At 43.1% G+C, this 22,160-nt stretch overlaps 1 protein-coding gene across 1 annotated transcript in view; it reads right to left on the bottom strand.

The window, feature by feature from the left end:
• The window catches only part of LOC122938075 (desmoglein-1-like), a 51,063-nt gene extending 43,568 nt beyond the window's left edge, over positions 1–7,495 (bottom strand). The window contains exon 1 of the mRNA XM_044293358.1: positions 7,306–7,495. Coding sequence (XP_044149293.1) covers positions 7,306–7,353 — 48 coding nt within the window. The 5' untranslated portion in view covers positions 7,354–7,495. The remainder of the gene's footprint in view (positions 1–7,305) is intronic.
• Positions 7,496–22,160: the final 14,665 nt, after the last annotated feature.

Raw genomic sequence — 22,160 nt, forward strand, 5'->3', positions numbered from 1 at the left:
GTAAGTCAAAACCAAGAGTCGAACCTAAACAGAGAAAAGGTATAATGGAAAGATTCTGTGTTATGGACCCATGCCTGCTTTTGGCTTACAAATTACTGATAGAAAATACTGACAGGAATATGATTGTGTGAATGAGGTCTAAGAAATGAGCAGAGATCAGGCAAAGGTCAAGGTTTCCATTGAGAAAAAATATAATTCTTCCCTCTGGCATGTGTCAAGCAATTAACTAAATCTTAGTGCCAAGCCAAAATCCTTGTAAGTGCAAAATTATTTGGCCAAATTAATGTATTCTGATTCTGATTAACCTTTAGTAATTCACTTAATCTTAAAGGAGTTGTCCAGCCTTTACTAAGTGATGGTCTATCCTCAGAAGCTGAGACACCGGACCCCTACTAATCAGCTGTTTTGGTCTAGTTCTGGTTCCACAACTACAAAGCACAGTATACTTTGCAGTGGACCAACCTCGTCACTGCAGTGCTGCTCCCATTGACTTGAGTGGGAGCAGCTCTTGAGTAATGAGCTCCCTTCACTAAAAAGTTGACCCAAACAGCTATTCAGCAGCAGTGTGCCCCCCCCCCCCCCCCATCAATCAACTAGTGATGACCTGTCCTTAGAATAGGCCATCACTTAATAAAAGCTTGGCAATCCCTTTTAACTTTTGTAGATGTATTAATTTAATATACTGAGAAGATACTGTGCAATTCAAATGTGTTCATATCACATCGGAGCCTTCTGTCAGATATATAGAGTGGGGGATTGCTTGACATATCCCTCAAAAGGAAGGCTTTGGTCATAGGCTCTCATGAAAGAAGTCTGGCTAATGTTTTTAGGCCTGGTCTTAAAAGAAGTTGTCCAAGTTTATCTTTATTTTACTAAAGGGCCAGAAGCCTAGTGAAATAATAAAAAAAAAAAGTATTTTCCTGTGCCCACTCCAACCTAGCACCGTCGCTCACTCCTCTTCACCGAGCTGCAGTCAGTGATGTATTGTTGTGTGCAGGCAATCATTGGCCTCAGAGGTTTCTCACCATACACTGCTGAGGCCAGTAATTAGCTGCAGCAGTATACAGAATGTTAAAGCTGCAGCTAAAACAATAAGTGATTTACTGCAGCCCGGGGAAGAAGACGTTTCTACAGTGCTGGTTCCGAGCGGGTGCAGGAAAGTGAGGTAATTTTTTTTTATTTTTTATAATTTTTCCTGGATTTGGGCATTTTGATGAAATAAAGAGAAAACTCTGACAACCCCTTTAATGAACAGAGAAAAATTATGCAAAATTGCAAGACCTACTTAGACTTTACTGTTATTATGGGTTAATCTAATACAACATTATGTACATTTATTTTTATTTTTTTGACTGAAGAGAAAATAGATATCATTTGTCTGCTTATCTTAAGGGGTAGCAAGGGAAAGGAATTTCGATTGGCGAACACAGAACACAATCCAGGCCTATACAACACCAAAAACAACCCATAGCCTTAATGTTCCCATAAAAATAAATTTTATTAAGTACAGTTAAAAATACCAAATACAATTAATATGATGGGGGTAAATCAAAATTCCTACCCTTGTACATCCAGCAAGTTGCTATTCATGGAGCATATATGTGAACAAAATATTTTTTTAGTGGCCTGAATCTGCTACATATAAATGCTTATTGACCCTATTGATAGACTATAATATGTTGTGACCAGTGTGTCCATCCAGGATGGCGCTCGTTTTCTTTTTCCCTGCTCCCTTACCTTTTTCTTGGCATTTACTATGTGTATTTTTATCATGAATTTAATAAAAGCGTATATTTTTCTAACCAATGGTACTCTAAGCTCTCTCCTTTTGCTTTCTGCCGTCATGCTCGGAGCTTGTACCGAGTCATTTTTCTTTAGGTGTCCCCCTTTATCTGTTTATTTTACGGGCATTATCCCTGTTATATATATTGGGGGATTTCTGGGGTCTTTTTCTTCCCTTTCTAAGCTAAATACTAGTAACAAGTCCTATATATAGCACTATCAAATTATATAACATCACATGAGTATGGCCACTAAAAACATACATATAAGGGTACTTTCACACTAGTGTCCTGCCGCTATTTCGCTGTGCCGCCGGATAGCCTCTCCGTCCCCATTGACTATAATAGGGACGGGGGCGGAGCTCCGGTGCAGCACGGCAGTGCACGGCGAAAGGCCACCGGACTAAAAGTACTGCATGTCCAACTTTTTAGTCCGGTGGCCTCTCTCCACGCACTACCGTGCTGCACCGGAGCTCCGCTCCGTCCCCATTATTGTCCGGCGGCACGGCGAAATAGCGGCAGGGCGGATCCAACTGGGTGAACAGCCTGTCGGATCCGTCCTGCCGCTAGTGTAAAAGTACCCTAACATAAAAACAATTTTATGGGAACATTAAGGTAATGGATTTCTTTTGCTGTTGTATAACTGTTTAAAGTAGCGGTTCTCAGTCATAACATGTTAAAGATTGGGAATAGTGGCTGGTACAATCCAGGCCTATACCTGATATTAACTAAGACTGAAGTTATCAGAACAATAGTTTAGTTTCCTGACTGGACAGTACTTATGCGCACCCCTTGTGGGCTGAAAAATAAAAAATGAAATACTCCACTCTCCTTGGTTACCCTGCGACGCCCTCTTCTAGCTCTCGGCTTTAAAATGGAGCAGATGAGTAGTCACTGGTTGGTGATGTCTCTTATTGGTGTCAGCAATGTCTTAGATGACACTACCTCCTATAAGTGTTAGGCCTTATTTACACAGTCAGTGTTTGGTCAGTAATTTCCATCAGTGATTGTGAGCCAAAACCAGACATGGGTCTAAACAGAGAATCAGTGCCTATCTTTCACCTATACCGTATCTCTGTGTAGCCTCCACTCCTAGTTTTGGCTCACAATCACTGATGGAAAACACTGATGTGTGAATGAGGCCTTAGTCTGAAGGTTCTGGTCACAGTGACTACCGCTGAGATGGGGCAACAAAGAGTGACAAAAAGGATGTCAGGACTCAATATTGCTATTCATCTGAGATATATGTAAAGGCGCCTCAAAGGAATCAATTATAAAAGTATGGTTCTTACAGTTAAGAAAAACAGAAATACTGTATACTCACATTGTGGAGCAGTCACAAAATGTACTAATTTCCGTAAGATGAAGTACAGTGTAGCACACAAGGCTAGAGATATCAGGGTAATAAGCCTAACACCCCTATACTTTCAAACAGGTTAAAATATTAACACCCTTCAACATATTTTGGCAGACAAAAGTGAAAAGAAATCACCCTAAGGCCTCATTAACACAACCTTATTTTTTGCGGAGCCGATGCGGACCCGTTCATTTCCAAGGGTCCGCAAAGGAGCAAAAGATGTGAACAGCACACGGTATGTCCTTTCCACGGCTCCGGAAAAAGGTAGAACATGTCATATTTTGGTCCATATTGGGGAATGGAAAAGAGTGGGGCGTGAGGCCTAATCGAGGTGAACGAGGCCTAATCCACAGACTACAATCTAGTAAACTGAGTATTCTCTCATAGAACATGTTTGCACTGTTCATCTATCATTACACCGTATCCGATATTTATCTACAATACAGGTCACCTCTCTATAGATTTATAGATTTTAACTCTCAGAAACACAGTTATATAATTCACAGAGGAAAAAACTATCAATCAAGTCAAGTGAAGTAGGAGTCTCGGAATTTGAAAACTGTCATATACTTAGATTTTAGCACAATACAAAAGGGTTAGGAAAAAAATGCTGCTTTGTAAGTGTACAATGCAGGGACGACCTATAGCTGTCTCCGCATCTCATATGTCAATGCAGATGTAGCATGCCTGAGACTCACGGATTCCTCATGTTATACAAATAGTGTCATCTGCTTCCCCAGCTTTTGTTGAGCTTCACCGATTAAGCAAAACTGTAATTAAAAATCCTGGGTGTAGCCTGAATCAATTCTTGACATGTTCAGTCATTGCTTCATTTATTTCAGCACGCTGATAATTATCTTACCGTGTATACACAATGACCTTGATTTATCATGCCTTTAGTCCAGAATTCTGGATTGAAAAAGTTGCAAAATGGGTCTTTCACGACCTTTTAGGCTCACTTGCACAAATATTTTGTGACTTTTTGCATTTTTACATCACTCATTCCAGTTTTAAAATATAGGTGGGAAAGTGGGCATGGTTAGCTATGTTAATGAGTTTCACTCCCGATTTATCATTGAGACTTTTGTTAAAAAATTTCCCAAAAAATCTCAATCTTACTCCAGTAGGAGAATGGAGTAGGAAAACTAAAGTAGCTGCTCTAGACAAAAGTGTTCGGATAACCGCCTAATGATAAATCCTTCTACGTGCTTTTATTTCTTTCATTTAGTTTTTGACATTTTTGAATATAAACATTACTATGTAAGAATTATTATACAATGTTTTTATAACGTGTAAAAATCGTGTAAGTTTAAAGAATTATGCCATAAATAATGTAAAAAAAAAAAATCTGACATCATACAGTACATGGAAGGCTCTTTCTAACAGATATAGAACCAGCCCTGTACTGCACATAGATCCAGAGATTTCCCCATTCATTGTTGCAATTGCTCAAATAGATTTCATTTCAAGGCGGCAGCTCAGGGTGTGTGTCCTTTCTGCTGCAGCTGTTGGCAATCGAAGGATGGAACTGAGCATGTGCACAACCTCAGTGAGCTGGACGGCGCTGGTGGCGCTGTACAGATAGATTTTTAGGGAATTGCTCAGTGGCTATGCTACATTTTTAATTACATGCAATTACTAAAAGTATTCAAATCCAGGTACTGGTTTCAAAAATGTTGAATATTTTTTTGTGGGACAACCCCTTTAAGTTTTGACCTGATTGGTGTTAATTGGTGCATACAATGTTGTAAATTTGCATCCGCTTTCATCATGCTTTTGGACCTTAGAAGAGAGCATTGAGCTTTTGAATCTATGAAAGGTGCACTGACAGCTGAAGCAAACTGCCATATTTTTTTGCATAAGTTTATATCCTCCAATGAGTGTGAGATTTGCCAGAGGACCTTTAAGTTTTTGTGACAAGACATAATTTAAGCAAACATAAAAGATTTACACTCTACACACACATTTTAGCTTAAATCCGTTTCCTCAATTTCTGAGTACTAATAGTAACTGAAGAATTATTGTGCAGCTTTCCAAGACTCTCTTGATGGCTATATGACGTCACAGAGTGGTTTCCCATGAAGTGTGACAATACTACAACACTATGGTGACATATGAAAGGGTATATTCTACCACCCAGCTAGTATATCAGGGCAGCCCCCATCACCTCCACAAGACATGAAAGTTAGACTTTATCATTCAAAAAGTAACGTCCCATGCAGCAAGTAAATAAAGTATTATTGCTGTACGGTACTCATATGCATTATTGCCAGAGGCTGGCTTCGAATGGTCTGGTCCTCTGGGCAATAAATGTCATAGTCCCTATGCCAACCACCAGGGATGTAACTATAATTCATTGTGCCCTACAGCAATATAAGATGCCCCCCAACTAGCGTAAGAAATTTAAAACAGCAGCATAAGTAGCAATAATTAAAGGTATGTATAACAGTACAATAAATCAGAAAACCCACATAATAGTAAAAAGCCACCATATTGTTATTTGCCACAAAAAGGTACAGTCTTGCACCAGACAGTGCCCCCTCAACCTCTGGGATCCATAGCAAGTGCTTGTGCTATAGCTACACTCATACCAACCACCCTGCTTAGTTGAACTAAATTAACACAGTACCTTGATAAAGCATTTAATTCATGTATCCCCCCCCCCCCCCCCCGCAAACCCTACTCTTAAACCGTGGTTCCTAATACCCAAATGGCTAGTCTGCCTTTGTGTACTGCCCTATACTAGGGTAATATGAGCATATCCGAAGATGCATGATGCAATCATTTTTAAAAAGGACTGTACCTCATGTACAGTAATTCCAGTAAGCAAGAATATTCTACATTCCAGACGCAACAACTTGCATGTAATACAGAATAAAAACAGAACAATCAGAGAAAATGATTACACATTTTGGAATTGCTCTATTTTTAAATCTCATAAATCTCAGGGGTTGTGCAATGTTTTAAATGCTGACCCAAACTCAGGATTAGGGATACGAGTCTGATCATTAGGGGTGCCGCTATTGGAACCCCAGTTATCATGAGAATGGGGGTCCTGTGTCTTCCCATATCCATGAGTATAAGAGTCTGAACGGTTGAAGATCACACCTCCTGGGATCCCCACCAATCCTGATTAGAGTGGAGGTCGATCATCTATCTATCTATCCATCTACCTATGGGACGGCTGGAGATAGTAGTGTACAGTACTTGACAATCCCTGAAGTTTCATAGAGATGAATGGAGTAGCAATGCGCATGATTGAATGGAGCACCCTTTGCATAGAAAGAAACAGGGCCCCCATTCTCCTGAATAGGAGGGCCCCAGTGGTCGGACCTCACAGAGCAGACTCCTATCCCCGTTTCTATGGATAGGGGATATATTTAAAATGTGGCACAATTTTAACTTAAAAACAATAAATAAAAGGGTGGGGGGGGGGGGGGGCAAGAATTGTTTGACTTTTAACCTTCTTAGCATTGACATGTATCAATGTTTGACTAAGCAAATAAACACATCATCAGTAGGGTTATATTACACTTTATGGTTCGTATGAACTTGGCGCTTACACTAGATAAACAATTCCCTAGAAATTTGGAAATTTGGCAAAAAATATAACAATATATTTCAATAACATTTAGATGAATCATTCATAGCACATACAGATGCCAATGGTCAGTTAGATTATATGAACCGGTCCATTGTAAAACGCAATCATTTACTAGATACTAGCATCTAGAATGGTTATCAGCCAATGGAAGAACTAAAGTTTCGTTTTGCAGATGAGACATTACTAATACTGAACAGAGTTGAATTGCTGCTTTGTCTGCCTGGAATAACAAGTCATACATCTAGAACAATAAGGGATTGATGAAACATAAGCAATGCTGTGAGATAGTATGAATGGAAGCACACTGTGAAGGGGAATCCTGACTGTGCATAGATGGGAACCTCTACTGAAGGAGGTAAAAGCCTGAAGGTTTATCACAGGGTGCACCTGATCCCGGCGTCTGCCTGCATCATCCAGAATTCCAATACACAATTACTAACATCATATATGTCGTGTACATTTTGAATATGAAGCTAAAATTTGTTTCCAGATGATTGTTACATTTGTTCCAAATCTCTGAAGACTTTTCGATAGTTGTGAATTTGTAAAAGAAAAATCCTTACCAGTAAAATGATGAGGACACTAAAAGGTGCCCAGAGCTTCCAGTCCATTGTGTACTTTTCCTGTGCTGTCAGGCCCTGTGATCCTGCTGCTTATCCCAATCTCACAGTTGGAGTAAAGGGATGCTCCCTCCTGGCTGCTCTCACAAGTAGGTGTTAAAGGTTTCTTCAGTGAGAGATGAGCAGATGCGGTACAGCAGAGTCCTTTTCTCCACCCATAATCTTGGGCTGGTCTCACCTGAAACACATGACAGCATCATTATTGCAGCTGGATAATTCACCATTCAGACACACCTTGCATCCTATTGCTATGAAACCATTGCCAAGTAATGTATTGTGACAAATCTGCAAATTAATTAGAATCGACATACCATAATGTGTAATCTATTACAGTTCAACAAAAAGTATGTTTTTGGGGTGTCACCATATTCTTCCATAAGTAACAGTAACCCCTGGCAGCCCATGGATCTTTCAGTCTTGTATTTTCACAAATTATATAGTTTTCTACTGTTCCTTGTTTCATAAAGGGGTGGTCTCCCTTCAACAAATGGCATTTATCATGTAGGCAAAGTTAATACAAGCCACCTACTAATGTATTGTGATTGTCCATATTTCCTCTTTTGCTGCCTTGATTCATTTTTCCATCACATTATACAATTTTTTTCACAGGGGTTATGACCACCCTGCAATCCAGCAATGGTGGTCGTGCTTGAACACTATAGGAAAAGGAGCCACCTATGTGCACTCCTGCGGTCCCCGCCACCAGAGAGGCCGGCGCCTTTTCCTATAGTGTGCAAGCACGGCCACTGCTGGATTGCAGGGTGGTCATAACCATGGAAACGAGCAGTGTATAATGTGATGGAAAAATGAATAAACCCAGCAAAGGAGGCAATATGGACAATCACAAGGTTGCCTACATGAGAAATGCCATTTGCTGAAAGGAGACAACCCCTTTAATTTTATGGGTCCTGAAATGGTCAGATACAGTATTTTCCTGAATGGGTATTTAGTCACAGGTATCTCAAGCACATAGAATTTTAGAAAGAGCTTGGCAATAGATATTCTGCCCCTAAGTACATTAATAAAGCTAAAGACCTTGTTTATGACTGTTAGAGATGAGCGGATTGAAATTGATGAAGTGGAATTCGATCCGAATTTCAGGAAAAATTCGATTTGCACCGAATCCAAATTTCCTGACGCTTCGTGGTAACGATTCACATTTTTTCCTAAAATGGATGCTGCACATGTTAGGACATGGAGCAAAGAATTCTGGGAACGATGGATCACCCACAATGCCATGCATGCAGCCAATCAGCAGCCAGCCAGCCCTTCATGTCACAGCCCTATAAATAGCCTCAGCCATCTTGGGTTCAGCCATTTTCAAGTGTGCTTAGTGCAAGGATAGACGTCAGCAGGCGCTAGGGACAGTGCTAGGAAAGACTTGAAAACTTTTATTTTGCTGAATAGAAGTTCAGGGAAAGAGCATTAGAAGTGTAGGGAAAGGATAGGGAGGAATTAGTCCACAGTATTGAAGCAGAACAGGGTTCAGTAGGGGAGGTTACAGCCTGGGTAATAGGAACAATCCTATTACACCTTGCTGCACTGACTGGGGATCCAAATTGCCATTATATTGCTGCTTTCAGGTTTGCAATAGATGATACCTCTGTAATTCCAGCAAACCATTGTCTATATTGGGGTGCAAGTGCTGTGTGATACAGCCATTAACAGGGTGTATAAGGCTACTTTCACATTAGCGTTTTCAATTCTGCTATTGAGATCATAGAATCTCAATAGTGGAAGAAAAAGCTTCAGTTTTGTCCCCATTCATTGTCAATGGGGACAAAACTGAACTGAACGAAACGGAATGCACGAAAATGCATTCCGTTCCATTTGGTTGTGTCCCCATCCCGGACAGAAAAATGCTGCAAGCAGCGTTTTTCTGTCCGCGATGTGGTGCGGAGCAAGATGGATCCATCCTGACACACAATGGAAGTCAAGGGGAACGGATCCGTTTTCTCAGACACAATAGAAAACTGATCTGTCCCCCATTGACTTTCAATGGTGTTCAAGACGGATGCGTCATGACTATAGAAGACATAATACAACCGGATCAGTTCATGACGGATGCATGCGGTTGTATTATTGTAATAGAAGCATTTTTGCTGATCCATGACGGATCCGCAAAAAACTCTAATGTGAAAGTAGCTTTACTGGGAAATATTTCTACGTCTTATTAGCCGTTGTGTGGTGCAGTTATATGTTCTAAAGCCATTTTTGGCATGTATTAGTGGCAAAAAAAAGTATCATTTGCCGTTCAGCGGTGCAGTTACATGTTCTAAAGCCTTTTTTGGCATGTATAAGTGGGAAAAAAGGGCTTATTAGCCATTCTGTGGTGAAGTGAGAAAATTACAGCCCTTTTTGGCATGTATTAGTGGCAACAACAAAAGTATTATTTGTCGTTCAGTGGTGCAGTTATATGTTTTAAAGCCTTTTTTGGCGTGTATTAGTATGAAACAAAGTGCTTATTAGCCATTGTGTGGTGAAGAGAGAAAATTGCAGCCCTTTTTGGAGTGTATTAGTGGCAAAAAAAAAAATACTATTTGCCGTTCAGCGGTGCAGTTATATGTTCTAAAGGCTTTTATTAGCATGTATTAATGTAAAAAAAAAGTATTATTTGCCGTTGTGTGGTGAAGTGACAAAATTAAAGCATTTTTTGTGGTGTATTGCTTTCCTTTATATTATATTCCTTCCTTTTATTTGATCTAACAGTATGTCAGACAGAGAAGTGACAGGCCTTGCACAGGGGAGAGGCAGAGGCCTAAATGTTGCTGGCGCAGGCACAGGTCGCAGCAGAGTAAGGGGAAGTGGCAGCAAGGGTCACTTTGAGAGCCCTGAGCTCCCGGTGTCATCTAACGGTCGTGTCTTGACCAGCAACCCAGCGGTTCTTGAATGGTTGACTAGGTCATCCACTTCGTTCCAAGTGACATCAGACACCCCCAGCCAAGAGTCAGTGGGTTCGTCAGACACAACCCTTAGTTGATATGGCCCGGGAACAGGCCCTGTGCCCTCACCTGTCCTCAACCTGCCTCTGTCCTTTTCTGTTCCCTCGGCCAGAAAAGTATTATATTCTGTGGGTTCAGCTCCACTTTACAGCAAGGATGAGTTACTAGAGGACAGTCAGCAGATACTGGCCAGCCAAGATGTTGAGGAGACATTCGCCGCTTCCTCAGGTAGGCAGGCAAGTAGTGATGATGAGAGTGGCGTGGGAGCTGGTGTTGCGAGCGGTCAGGCTCCTGGCTCAGAGCCCGTTAAGGAGGACATCAGTGACGTGCAGACAGTACTCAATGATAATGTAGCCGATCACAATTGGGAGCTGAGTGAAGAAGAGGCTTCATAATCATCGGGAGAAGAGGGTGGCAGCTTGCACGTGAGCCAGCAAGTTGGTAGCGTGGCCGGGAGTCAGCAGGGTGGCAGCAGTGGAAGGTCGTGAGCCAAACGTGCCCGGGGAAGACTTCCAAACGTGCCCGGAAAGTAGTGGAGCAGGGGTTCATGTAGGCAGCAGCGGTAGCAGTCAGTCAGTGTGGAGTGTTGGGGGTAAAATCACTTACTCGGCGGAGTGGCAGTTTTTTGTTTAGCCGCTGAAGGAAGTGAACATGTCCATTTGCCGAATCTGTGGGCAGAAGGTGAAGCATGGCCAGGGTGCCAATGTTGGCACCACGGCCCTGCGTCAACATATGCAGCATCACCATAAAGTGGCCTGAGAGAACCGTGGCACCAATGTGGTGGTCCAGCCTCCCGCAGCAACCGCTGAGTCACCCAGTGGCATGCACCCGATTTCAGGCAGTCAAGGCTCCACCACCTCAGCCGAAGGGAGCTGTCTGTCCTTCCCATCATCTACCAGTCCTGATGCTCCTTGCTCCTCTCCCTCCTACTCTTTGTCAGTCATTTGGTCAGCAATCGATCACCGAAGCGATTGCCAAGAGACAACAGTATGCGTGCACTCATCCAACGGCGCAGAAACTGAACGTGCTCCTGGCCAAGTTGCTGGGGCTGCAGTCCCTTTCTTTCCAAGTGGTGGACTCTGCACCTTTCAGAGAACTGATGGCTTGTGCCGAGACGAGGTGGAGAGTCCCAAGCCGTCATTTCTTTGCCAAAAAGGCACTACCAGCCCTGCACAAATATGTAGAACAGAAGGTGAGCCAGTCCTTGAGCCTGTCGGTGTCTGCCAAAGTGCACGGCAGCGCCGACGTGTTGAGCTGTAGCTACGGTCAAGGACAATAAAAACGACCCACTGGGTAAATGTGGTTTCTGCCCAGCCAAACCAGCAACTTGGCCAGGTGACACCGCTTCCTCCTCTACGTTCTCACGCCTTTGGTCCTGCGATAATGTCCGCCTCTTCTTCCTCATCCTCCACCGTGTACTCATCCTCCACTGCAGGGACAATTCACAGGGCTCCTCAAGCATACCACATGTGCAGGGCACGGCGGTGTCACACTGTTCTACACCTCGTTTGCCTGGGCAAACCGAGTCACACAGGGTAGGAACTGCTCCGTGCCCTTCATTAAGAAATCAAATCCTGGCTTTCTTTGCGACAACTCAAAATCTTATCTATTGTGACTGACAACGGGAAGAACATGGTGTTGGCGCTGCGTCAAGGAGGGCTGAGCCATGCGCCCTGCATGGCACACGTGTTCAATCTGGTTGTCAAGCGGTTCCTGAAGTCTTCCACCCATCTGCAAGACATCCTAAAAAAAGCTTTGCATGCACTTCAGCCACTCGTACACCGCCAAGCACACCCTCATTGAGCTGCAGCGGCAGAACGGCATCCCCCAACACAGGCTGATATGCGACGTTTCCACCCGTTGGAATTACACCCTCCATATGATGGGCTGACTATATGAACAGAAAAAGGCCATAAACGATTTTTTGATGATCCAAGCGGACAGGAGTACTCCCCTGTGTAACTTCGCCAGTTGTAGCTCATGCGTGACCCCTGCCGTTTGCTCAGGCCCTTTGAGGATGCCATGTTATTTTTCAGCTGCCAGGACTACGGAATGAACAACGTCATTCCACTGCTTCATATCCTGGAACAGATGCTGGTAAGTCTGGCTGGTCAGGGGTCTGGATACGTGGCGCCTACATCTCGTGGCCACATGAGTCCTGTGGGCGATGAACTGGAGGAGGATGAGGAGGACATTGGAGCACAAGCAATGTGTAGCGAAATGGGTGGTTTTTCTACACAGGTGACAGGAGAGGAGGAGCAGGAGCAGCCGGAGGAGCAGGAGGGAGATGAGGAAGGCGAGGCAGATGACCCAGGCACACCGTGGCAGTATGCAGTGGAGATGGAAGCAGGGAGTCCCTCCGAGTCTCTTGTGCAAATGGCCTGCTGCATGCTCACTTGCTTGGGTAGTGACAGCTGAATTGTCACCATTCGGCAGAGGGATGACTTCTAGCTCTCCACCTTGTTGGACCCTTGTTACCGGTCCAAAATGGAGGCCTTTTTTACACCTGCTGGGAGGGAGGATAAACTGAACTACTATAGAGTCATCCTCCATCCTCTCGCAGGTCTGACTGGGGGCCCTCTGCGCTATCATTCCACTGCTATGGCTTCTGTGGCAGGGTGGGGTGTAGGAGCAGTACCAGCTCCATCAGCAGCAGCTTGAGTCTAGAGTCGATGATGAGCAGCTTTCTTAACCCGCCTAGTGAAGAAATTACTCACCAGCTGGAGCAGCTAGACCTGGAGCAGAAACTGGACTAGCAGGTGGTGGCATACTTGGACAGCGCCCTGCCACCCCACATTAAAGATCCGCTGGACTACTGGGCAGCCAAACTGGATTTGTGTCCGCAACTGGCCAAGTTTGGAAAAGCTGTCCTGCCTGGCCAGTAATGTGGCATCAGAGGGGGTGTTTAGTGCGGTGGGGTCATAGTTATCCCAAGGAGAACTCGTCTGTCCACCCAAAATGTGGAGAGACTGACCTTTGTCAAGATGAATCAGGCATGGCTCAGCCGGGATTTCCACCCACCAATGCCTGATGCATTTAGATTAGATCATCAATGCTGCCTCACCCAAACCTAGACACAAGATACCCATTTCTTCGGCTACCTGTCTCAGCTACTATTCTGATGCTGCCGACCTGCCTTATGCCACAAATCTGATGCCAAGTGCTCCTTCTTACAACCACCATCATCAGCGGGTACTGTTATTGCCACCTCCTCATGCTATTGTGGCCTCCTTGCCAGTCTGTGGCCTCATCATGCTGTTGCTAACTCAACACTATGTCACCTTTCTACTCTGTGGCCTCCTCATGCTGCTGCCACCCCCATACTATGTCACTTTGCCAGTCTGTGGCTTCCTCATGCTGTTGCCACCTCCACACTATGTCACCTTGCCACTCTGTGGCCTCCTCATGCTGCTGCCACCTCCACACTATGTCACCTTGCCACTCTGTGGCCTCCTCATGCTGCTGCTAAATAAACACTATGTCACTGGGCCACTCTGTGGCTTTCTCATGCTGCTGCCACCTCAACACTATGTAAATGGAGCACTCTGTGGTCGCCTCATGCTGCTGCTGCCACCTCCCCACTATGTCACTGGGCTACTCTCTCGTATCCTCATTCTGCTGCTACCTCAACACTATGTCATTGGGCCACTCTGTGGACTTCTCAAGCTATTCTCTCACCCTCCCCACTCCATGACTGGGACACTATTTTGCCTTTTTGGCCTGGTTGACATCATCATTTATTTGACCCTTCTTCTGATCTGTCAGATCTAAACATAAAATAGGGCCAAGTGGTGATTTACACCTCTTGTACTGACAACTGTAGAGGCTCTGGGGTGAAATAATAAATGGAACCCATGAGAAGTGACGCCATATGGGGGGGGGGGGGGGGGCGGAGCTAGCGCCGGACGTGAATGGCTGTGTGCGTCTGAGCTCCCTCTTGCTGACATATCTTTACAGCAGCTAACATTAGCTACACCGGCTAAAAGATGGTGAAAATTGGCTACCCGAGATCAGGGGAATCTTCTCATCACCAGAAATCGTCCGTGGCAAGTGGCGAGATGGACAAATTTATCAAAAAAGCGGCGTCCATACATGCTGCCAAAGAATCCAAGATGGCACCGGTCACACAGCTCGAGCCTGAGGATTAAAGCCAGGACAATGCGAAGAGAGAAAGCGATTCCGAAGATACAGGAAGCAGCCAAAACCTCCCGATCTCGAGGAAATACCTGAAGTCGGCCCTGACAAGAGCCTTGGAACCGCTGGTGAGTGAATTGTCGTCCATGCGCCAAGATATCAGGCATGTTGGGGGCAGGGTGGAAGATCTTGAGAATGCACATACCGCCATGCTAGAGTTCCAAACGGCTGCTTCAAACAGCCTACACTCAGTGCAAAACCACCTCAATTCCATGCACTCCGCACTGGAGGACCAGGAAAATCGGGGTAGAAGGAATAACTTAAGAATCCGTGGCCTTTCAGAATCTATACTTAAATCCGAAATACCTGAGGCGATTCTGGCTCTCTGTGAGCAGCTTCTGGGCCCGGACCACCCTGTCCCGATAATTGAAAGAGCCCAAAACCCAAACCGACTGAGCCTCCCAGGGACATAATTTGTCGCTTCTTAAACTTCCAGAAGTGACGCCATATCAGAAACTACACAAGGTATTTATTAAGGAATGGAGTGAACAATTAGACCCAACAGGTGAGTTTCAGAAATTAACAAGCATGGGACTGTGCAAAATTAAAATTGCATGTTTTCCACATATATGACATTTTAGTGCCCAACATGCTGTGCCCACCGTATGCTATTTGAGACACACCATGCCCTTTAAATTGTTAGGCAGGTTCTACTGGGTACTGAAATGCCATAAATGTGGATGTAAACCGGTGTTTATGCTGCAGGGGTAAAAAGGGAAAAAAACGCTGTTTAACGTTTGCAGCTGAGATTTTGATGGATTGGTTTACAGGCACCATGTTGCTTTTGAACAGCCTTTGGGGACCAGCACAGTCATTTTCTGAGAACCATATGTTTATCTTCTCTCAACTGAGCTAATTAGTTCTATTTTGGGGTACATAAGACTTTTTGATTGTTTTCTATTTTGCTTTTTGGGAAGCAGGATACAGAAAAGGCAGCATCTCTGCCATTGCTTTTTGGGATTTGTTATTGCGGCATACACCGTGCAGGAAAAATTACAGGTTATCTTTATTCTGTTATTCTGTTCAGCTCGATAACAGAAATACCAATTTTATATAGTTTTTTTTTTACATTTTACCACTTTTATTCAAAACATTTTTGAAAAAAAATCATGTTTTTGTGTTGCCATTTTCTGAAAGCCATATATTTAAAAAAAAATTCAGTGGATTGCTTAGCAGTGCAAGCTTGTTTTTCCAGGAAGAGTTGACATTTATATTTGGGTTATATATGATTTTTTGATTGCTGGATATTATACTTTTTGTGGGGAATGTGAATAAAAAATGTCTGTTTTGGCACAGTTTTTTCTTTTTATGGTATTGACCTGATAAGGGTAGATCATGTCATATGTTTATAGAGCAGGTTGTTATGGACAGGGTGATACCTATTATGTCTATTTTTATAAAAAATTGGTAAAGGGGGACTTTTTTTACTGAGACTTTTATTTTCTTATAAAATATATATAAAACTTTTTTTAAATACTTTTTTTCACTTTTTACTTTTGTCCTGGTATGGGACCATAACATTTTAGGGTCTGATCCCTGTTTCAATGCAGTACAATACATGTTGTATTGTACTGCATTGAGATATCAGTAATACCCTGACAGCTTGCCTGGGGGCTGGGTCTCATATGCCTCCGTAGCCCGCTGGCCCCTTTGCAAGGCCTGGTGTTGCATGGCAGCCATAGGACTCCTGTCATTGTAGCGCTGGGGTCCATTGGAGAGACTGAGGGAGGTAAGGCACAGCTAGGCACGTGTACTGCTCATATGCCCGCCTGATTAGCATGACGTACTATTATGTCAATTTGGGGGAAGTCACTTCTCGCTGTGAGGTAATAGTAAATCACATGTCGGGAAGGGTTTAAAAAGGTTGTCCAAGGGTAGAGGAACATAGCTGCTTTCTTCCAGTGCTACACCTGTCCACAGGTTGTGTGTGGTATTGCAGCTCAGTCCCATTCACTGTAATGGAGCTGACCTGTAATACTAGACAACCCATAGACAAGCGTGATGCTGTGTCTTAAAGAAAACAGTCATGTTTTTCTAATTCTGTACAATCCATTTAAACTGCGGTATGATGATCCAGGGTGATGCAGGTGCCAGTCCAATAAGAAAAGTTGAAAATTGTCAAACATTTGCCAAGTTGCAAATAAAAATATATTTCCTCCAGTACTGCTTTCTTCTTCTTTCTCACATCCTTAGAACAGGTTATTACCCTGTAAATCCTGTTAGCAACAGGCATTTAACTTTTTGGGGAATCTGCAAGCAATATAATTTCTATTGTGGTTAGCAGACTGTTTCCTAATATCTACTGGGAGAGGAAACAAAGCACTTTGAAATTCCTAAATGCAATCTATATAATCTATATATTAACCAATATTGCATTTGATATGATAAAAAAAATGCGGTTCGAACGCCTTAGCAAATATATTTTAATAAAAAAATATCTAAGCCCACCTACTCTGGCAAGGTAACCTCATTTCAGGCAGGAACCTACTGTATTTAATACCATAATGAATGTACAGATTTTACATTTAAAGTTTTGAGAGTGCTGTTGTGTTCTGTCTTCAGTTGTGGCAACGTACATCCACGTTTTTAGTTATCATATTGTACAGGATATGTGATATCATTTTTGTGTCAGTTTTTTCTTTGTAGTACACACTTGGAGGTGTGGCTGTCTCTAAGTCTGCATGCACTCCAATTATCCCACAGGTTGCTTTTAAATAGGTTATACATATAGCTGAGTTTGCGTTTCCTCTCTTTGGATGCTTAAATGCACACAGAAGTAACAAGTAGCAACACAGTACAGGTCCTTCTAAAAAAATTAGCATATTGTGATAAAGTTCATTATTTTCTGTAATGTACTGATAAACATTAGACTTTCATATATTTTAGATTCATTACACACCAACTGAAGTAGTTCAAGCTATTTATTGTTTTAATATTGATGATTTTGGCATACAGCTCATGAAAACCCAAAATTCCTATTTAAAAAAATTAGCATATCATGAAAAGGTTCTCTAAACGAGCTATTAACCTAATCATCTGAATCAACTAATTAACTCTAAACACCTGCAAAAGGTTCCTGAGGCTTTTAAAAACTCCCAGCCTGGTTCATTACTCAAAACCGCAATCATGGGTAAGACTGCCGACCTGACTGCTGTCCAGAAGGCCATCATTGACACCCTCAAGCAAGAGGGTAAGACACAGAAAGAAATTTCTGAACGAATAGGCTGTTCCCAGAGTGCTGTATCAAGGCACCTCAGTGGGAAGTCTGTGGGAAGGAAAAAGTGTGGCAGAAAACGCTGCACAACGAGAAGAGGTGACCGGACCCTGAGGAAGATTGTGGAGAAGGACCGATTCCAGACCTTGGGGGACCTGTGGAAGCAGTGGACTGAGTCTGGAGCAGGGGCGTAGCGTGGGGGGTGCCGGGGGGGCCGTTGCCCAAATTGCAGGGGGCGCCCGGCAGCAGGCATTTTCTAAAGGAGGAAAGCAGGCATTTCGATTCTGCCTCATAGGTTCAGGACAGGTCTAGAATGTATTGGCTTCTTAGAGGGAATGATGTCATGAGATCATGTGACCGCTTCCTCCCGCCCCTTACAGACTGAGCCAGATGCAGGAAAAGGGCTGTAAGGAGAAGCAGAGCAGCGTCCAGAGCAGGGAGAGTGCAGGCACTTACAGTATGCTGTGGTCAGTGATTTCTGGTGAGGGGTTTGGGGGCTGGATTTCTATGGAGATTGTAGTGGAGTATATGAGGGGTGTGAGAGCTGCTAGAAGCTTTCATAAAGTCACCCACAGTTACATTGCTCACCATACAGTATATCCCCTTACATTAGGTATTTTAAAGGGAGTCTGTCATCAAATTTTCACCTTTTTAACCCTTCCCATAGCTTTCTAGCAGCCTTACAGTTAATAAAAACGTTACCTTTATGAGCAATCCTGGACTTATAAAACCGGCAAAAAACAACTTAGTAACATATGCAAATGAGGGCTCGCAAGTGCCCAGGGGCGACGTTACCCTCGTAGGTGCCCAGCTAGCTCAGCCTTATTGTCGCTTCACCCCGCCCTGTCTTTCCCTCTGCTCGCCCATCCTTTCCCTCTGACCGCCCATCTACTTACTTCTTGTTTCGCCGAGATCCCGCGCCTGCGCACTAAGTCTGTCGGCCGGCGCATGCACACTGCGATGCCCATTCCTTGTACGGCATCACAGTAATTAATGGACTAAGTGCGCAGGCGCACGATCTCGGCGAAGCAAAAAGTAAGTAGATGGGCGGTCAGAGGGAAAGAATGGGCGGGGGGTAGCGACAATAAGTCTGAGTTAGCTGGGCACCTACGAGGGTAACGCCGCCCCTGGGCACTTGCGAGCCCTCACTTGCATATACTACTAAGTTGTTTTTTGCCGGTTTTATAAGTCCAGGATTGCTCATAAAAGGTAATGTTTTTATTAACTGCAAGGCTGCTAGAAAGCTATGGAAAGGGTTAAAAAGGTGAAACTTTGATGACAGACTCCCTTTAACTCCATAAGGTGCTTTTGCCTCGTCTGTGCGCTCTCCACACTGTGGGTTTTGTCTCCTCTGTGCCCCCTCCACACAGTGGTAAAGATGAGCGAATTTCAGATTTTGAAATTTGTTTACACTTCGTTTGGTGGTAGAAGCAGAGTTGCATTATGGATTCCGTTACCACGGACCATAACGCAATTCTATGACGTAGAATGCATAACGGAAACGGGACAGATCCGTTATGCAGCCCATAGACTTCTATTATGACGGAAGGAATAACGGAATGTCTCTAAAGGCATTCCGTTATGCATTCTACGTCATAGAATTGCGTTATGGTCTGTGGTAACGGAATCCATAATGCAACTCTGCTTCTACCACCAAACGAAGCACAAACAAATTTTATAACAAATTCGCTCATCCCTACACAGTGGTTTTGCCTCCTCTATGCCCCCTCCACACGGATTAGAATATATAATGGCCGCCTCTGTATTATTAGTATATATAATAGCCCACTATGTATTAATATAATATATAATAGCCCCCTAGGTATTATTATAATATATAATAGCCCCCTATGTATTATTATAATATATAATAGCCCCCTATGTATTATTATAATATATAATAGCCCCCTATGTATTATTATAATATATAATGGCCCCTCTGTAATATTAGTATATACGAGTGTGCATCAATTCTGGTCCTCCTATCTGTCTGGCTCTACCACAGTATTGGGGGGCAGCAGGATAACAGTGTTGAGGTACAAGGAGGGGAGGATGATAGTAAAGTAAGGAATCTAAAAATGCTTTCTGTGAAACTGTAGAGGCGCAGCTGAAAGAAGGTGTCATGGCGGTCTTATCTCCGAATAAAGACGTTAAGGAAAGTCTACATCACAGGAGACATCACTGGATGGATGAGGTATGTGGTGCTATATTATACTGTATATTTTGTAGTGATGTATGTAATGTCCAAACACATATTTGTTTCATGGTAGGGTTCAGGGGGTGGATTGAGAATTTGGCCCACCCTGCTGCATCCTGGCCCCAGACTTCAGCTCACAATGTGCGTGTTCTGAATTCTGGGGCCTTATACCCATCTACTACATCATCTGTACTTAGAGAGTTACCACCATGTTATCTGTGGTGTTATATAGGACTGCTACATTATCTGTAAAAGGGGCCAATAGATGGCTCGCCCCGGGTGCTGGCAACCCACGCTACACCACTGGTCTGGAGTAGAAACATCCAGAGCCACCGTGTACAGGCGTGTGCAGGAAATGGGCTACAGGTGCCGCATTCCCCAGGTCAAGCCACTTTTGAACCAGAAACAGCGGCAGGAGCGCCTGACCTGGGCTACAGAGAAGCAGCACTGGACTGTTGCATGTCATTCGGAAATTAAGGTGCCAGAGTCTGGAGGAAGACTGGGGAGAGGGAAATGCCAAAATGCCTGAAGTCCAGTGTCAAGTACCCACAGTCAGTGATGGTCTGGGGTGCCATGTCAGCTGCTGGTGTTGGTCCACTGTGTTTTATCAAGGGCAGGGTCAATGCAGCTAGCTATCAGGAGATTTTGGAGCACTTCATGCTTCCATCTGCTGAAAAGCTTTATGGAGATGAAGATTTCATTTTTCAGCACGACCTGGCACCTGCTCACAGTGCCAAAACCCCTGGTAAATGGTTTACTGACCATGATATTACTGTGCTCAATTGGCCTGCCAACTCTCCTGACCTGAACCCCATAGAGAATCTGTGGGATATTGGGAAGAGAAAGTTGAGAGACGCAAGACCCAACACTCTGGATGAGCTTAAGGCCGCTATCGAAGCATCCTGGGCCTCCATAACACCTCAGCAGTGCCACAGGCTGATTGCCTCCATGCCACGCCGCATTGAAGCAGTCATTTCTGCAAAAGGATTCCCAACCAAGTATTGAGTGCATAACTGAACATAATTATTTGAAGGTTGACTTTTTTTGTATTAAAAACACTTTTCTTTTATTGGTCGGATGAAATATGCTAATTTTTTTAGATAGGAAATTTGGGTTTTCATGAGCTGTATGCCAAAATCATCAATATTAAAACAATAAAAGGCTTGAACTACTTCAGTTGGTGTGTAATGAATCTAAACTATATGAAAGTCTAATGTTTATCAGTACATTACAGAAAATAATGAACTTTATCACAATATGCTAATTTTTTTAGAAGGACCTGTATATGTGCAGGTTCTGCTCTTCTGAATATACAGTAGGTGTGCACTTGCATAGAGATAAGTGTGTGAGATCACCTTGCTGGGGTAGGTGGGTTCAGATATTTTTGATCAAAATATGTTTGCTAAGAACCTTATATTTTTATCATATCAAATGTGGTATTAGTTAATATATTTTGCATTTAAAGTTTTGAGAGTGTTGTTATGTTCTTCCTTTCTTAATTGTGGCTGAGTACAGTACATCCACATATTTATCATATCTTGCACAATGTGTTTTAATTTTTGTATCATTTTTCCCTAAGGAATTGGATTGGTTGTATTTTATCCTGTTCGCATACAATTGTTTCATCTAAGATATGTGGCCTCAGAGGTGCCTAATAGATGCATATCCTGCCTTGGCCATTTAAATAATATGTATTTTCCTATCTCTGAACAACTTCAAAATCTTTTTTCTATGTGCAGTAAACTATATACTGCATTTATGGAATATCAGTGCTATGCATTTTGTTGTTTAGGTGATACTTTGCACATCAATGACAAGTGAAGACACAAAAATGATTTTCCAATACATTGTTTCCTTGCATTTTGTAAATAATGTGAAACTTTGTGCACAGTTTTGTTTCCGGAGCAAACAGAGAAAAAGGTGTGACCAAGCCTGTGACCTACAGACCTAGATTCTGGATCTACGTGAATGAACAGATATAATAATAATAGTAATAATACTGGATGTTAAAGAGTCTCTGTCATGCCTCAATAAATATTTTACATACTGATTTTAGGAGTATCAATCTAAAAATACCATTGCTACAGCAGCAGAATATGCTTCACATCAAGGTGAGAGATTGTTGCAGGGTAGTCTCAGAAATAAAGTGGACACCAAGGAGTTTGTTTCCAAGATCAAGAATCCTGTACTGATTGTGCAATGTCCCACTACTATGGCAGTGGTTCCCCTACAAACAGGATTTTTATGTGCA

The sequence above is a fragment of the Bufo gargarizans genome, chromosome 5 (assembly GCF_014858855.1).
Source record: "Bufo gargarizans isolate SCDJY-AF-19 chromosome 5, ASM1485885v1, whole genome shotgun sequence".
NCBI classification, from domain to species: domain Eukaryota; kingdom Metazoa; phylum Chordata; class Amphibia; order Anura; family Bufonidae; genus Bufo; species Bufo gargarizans.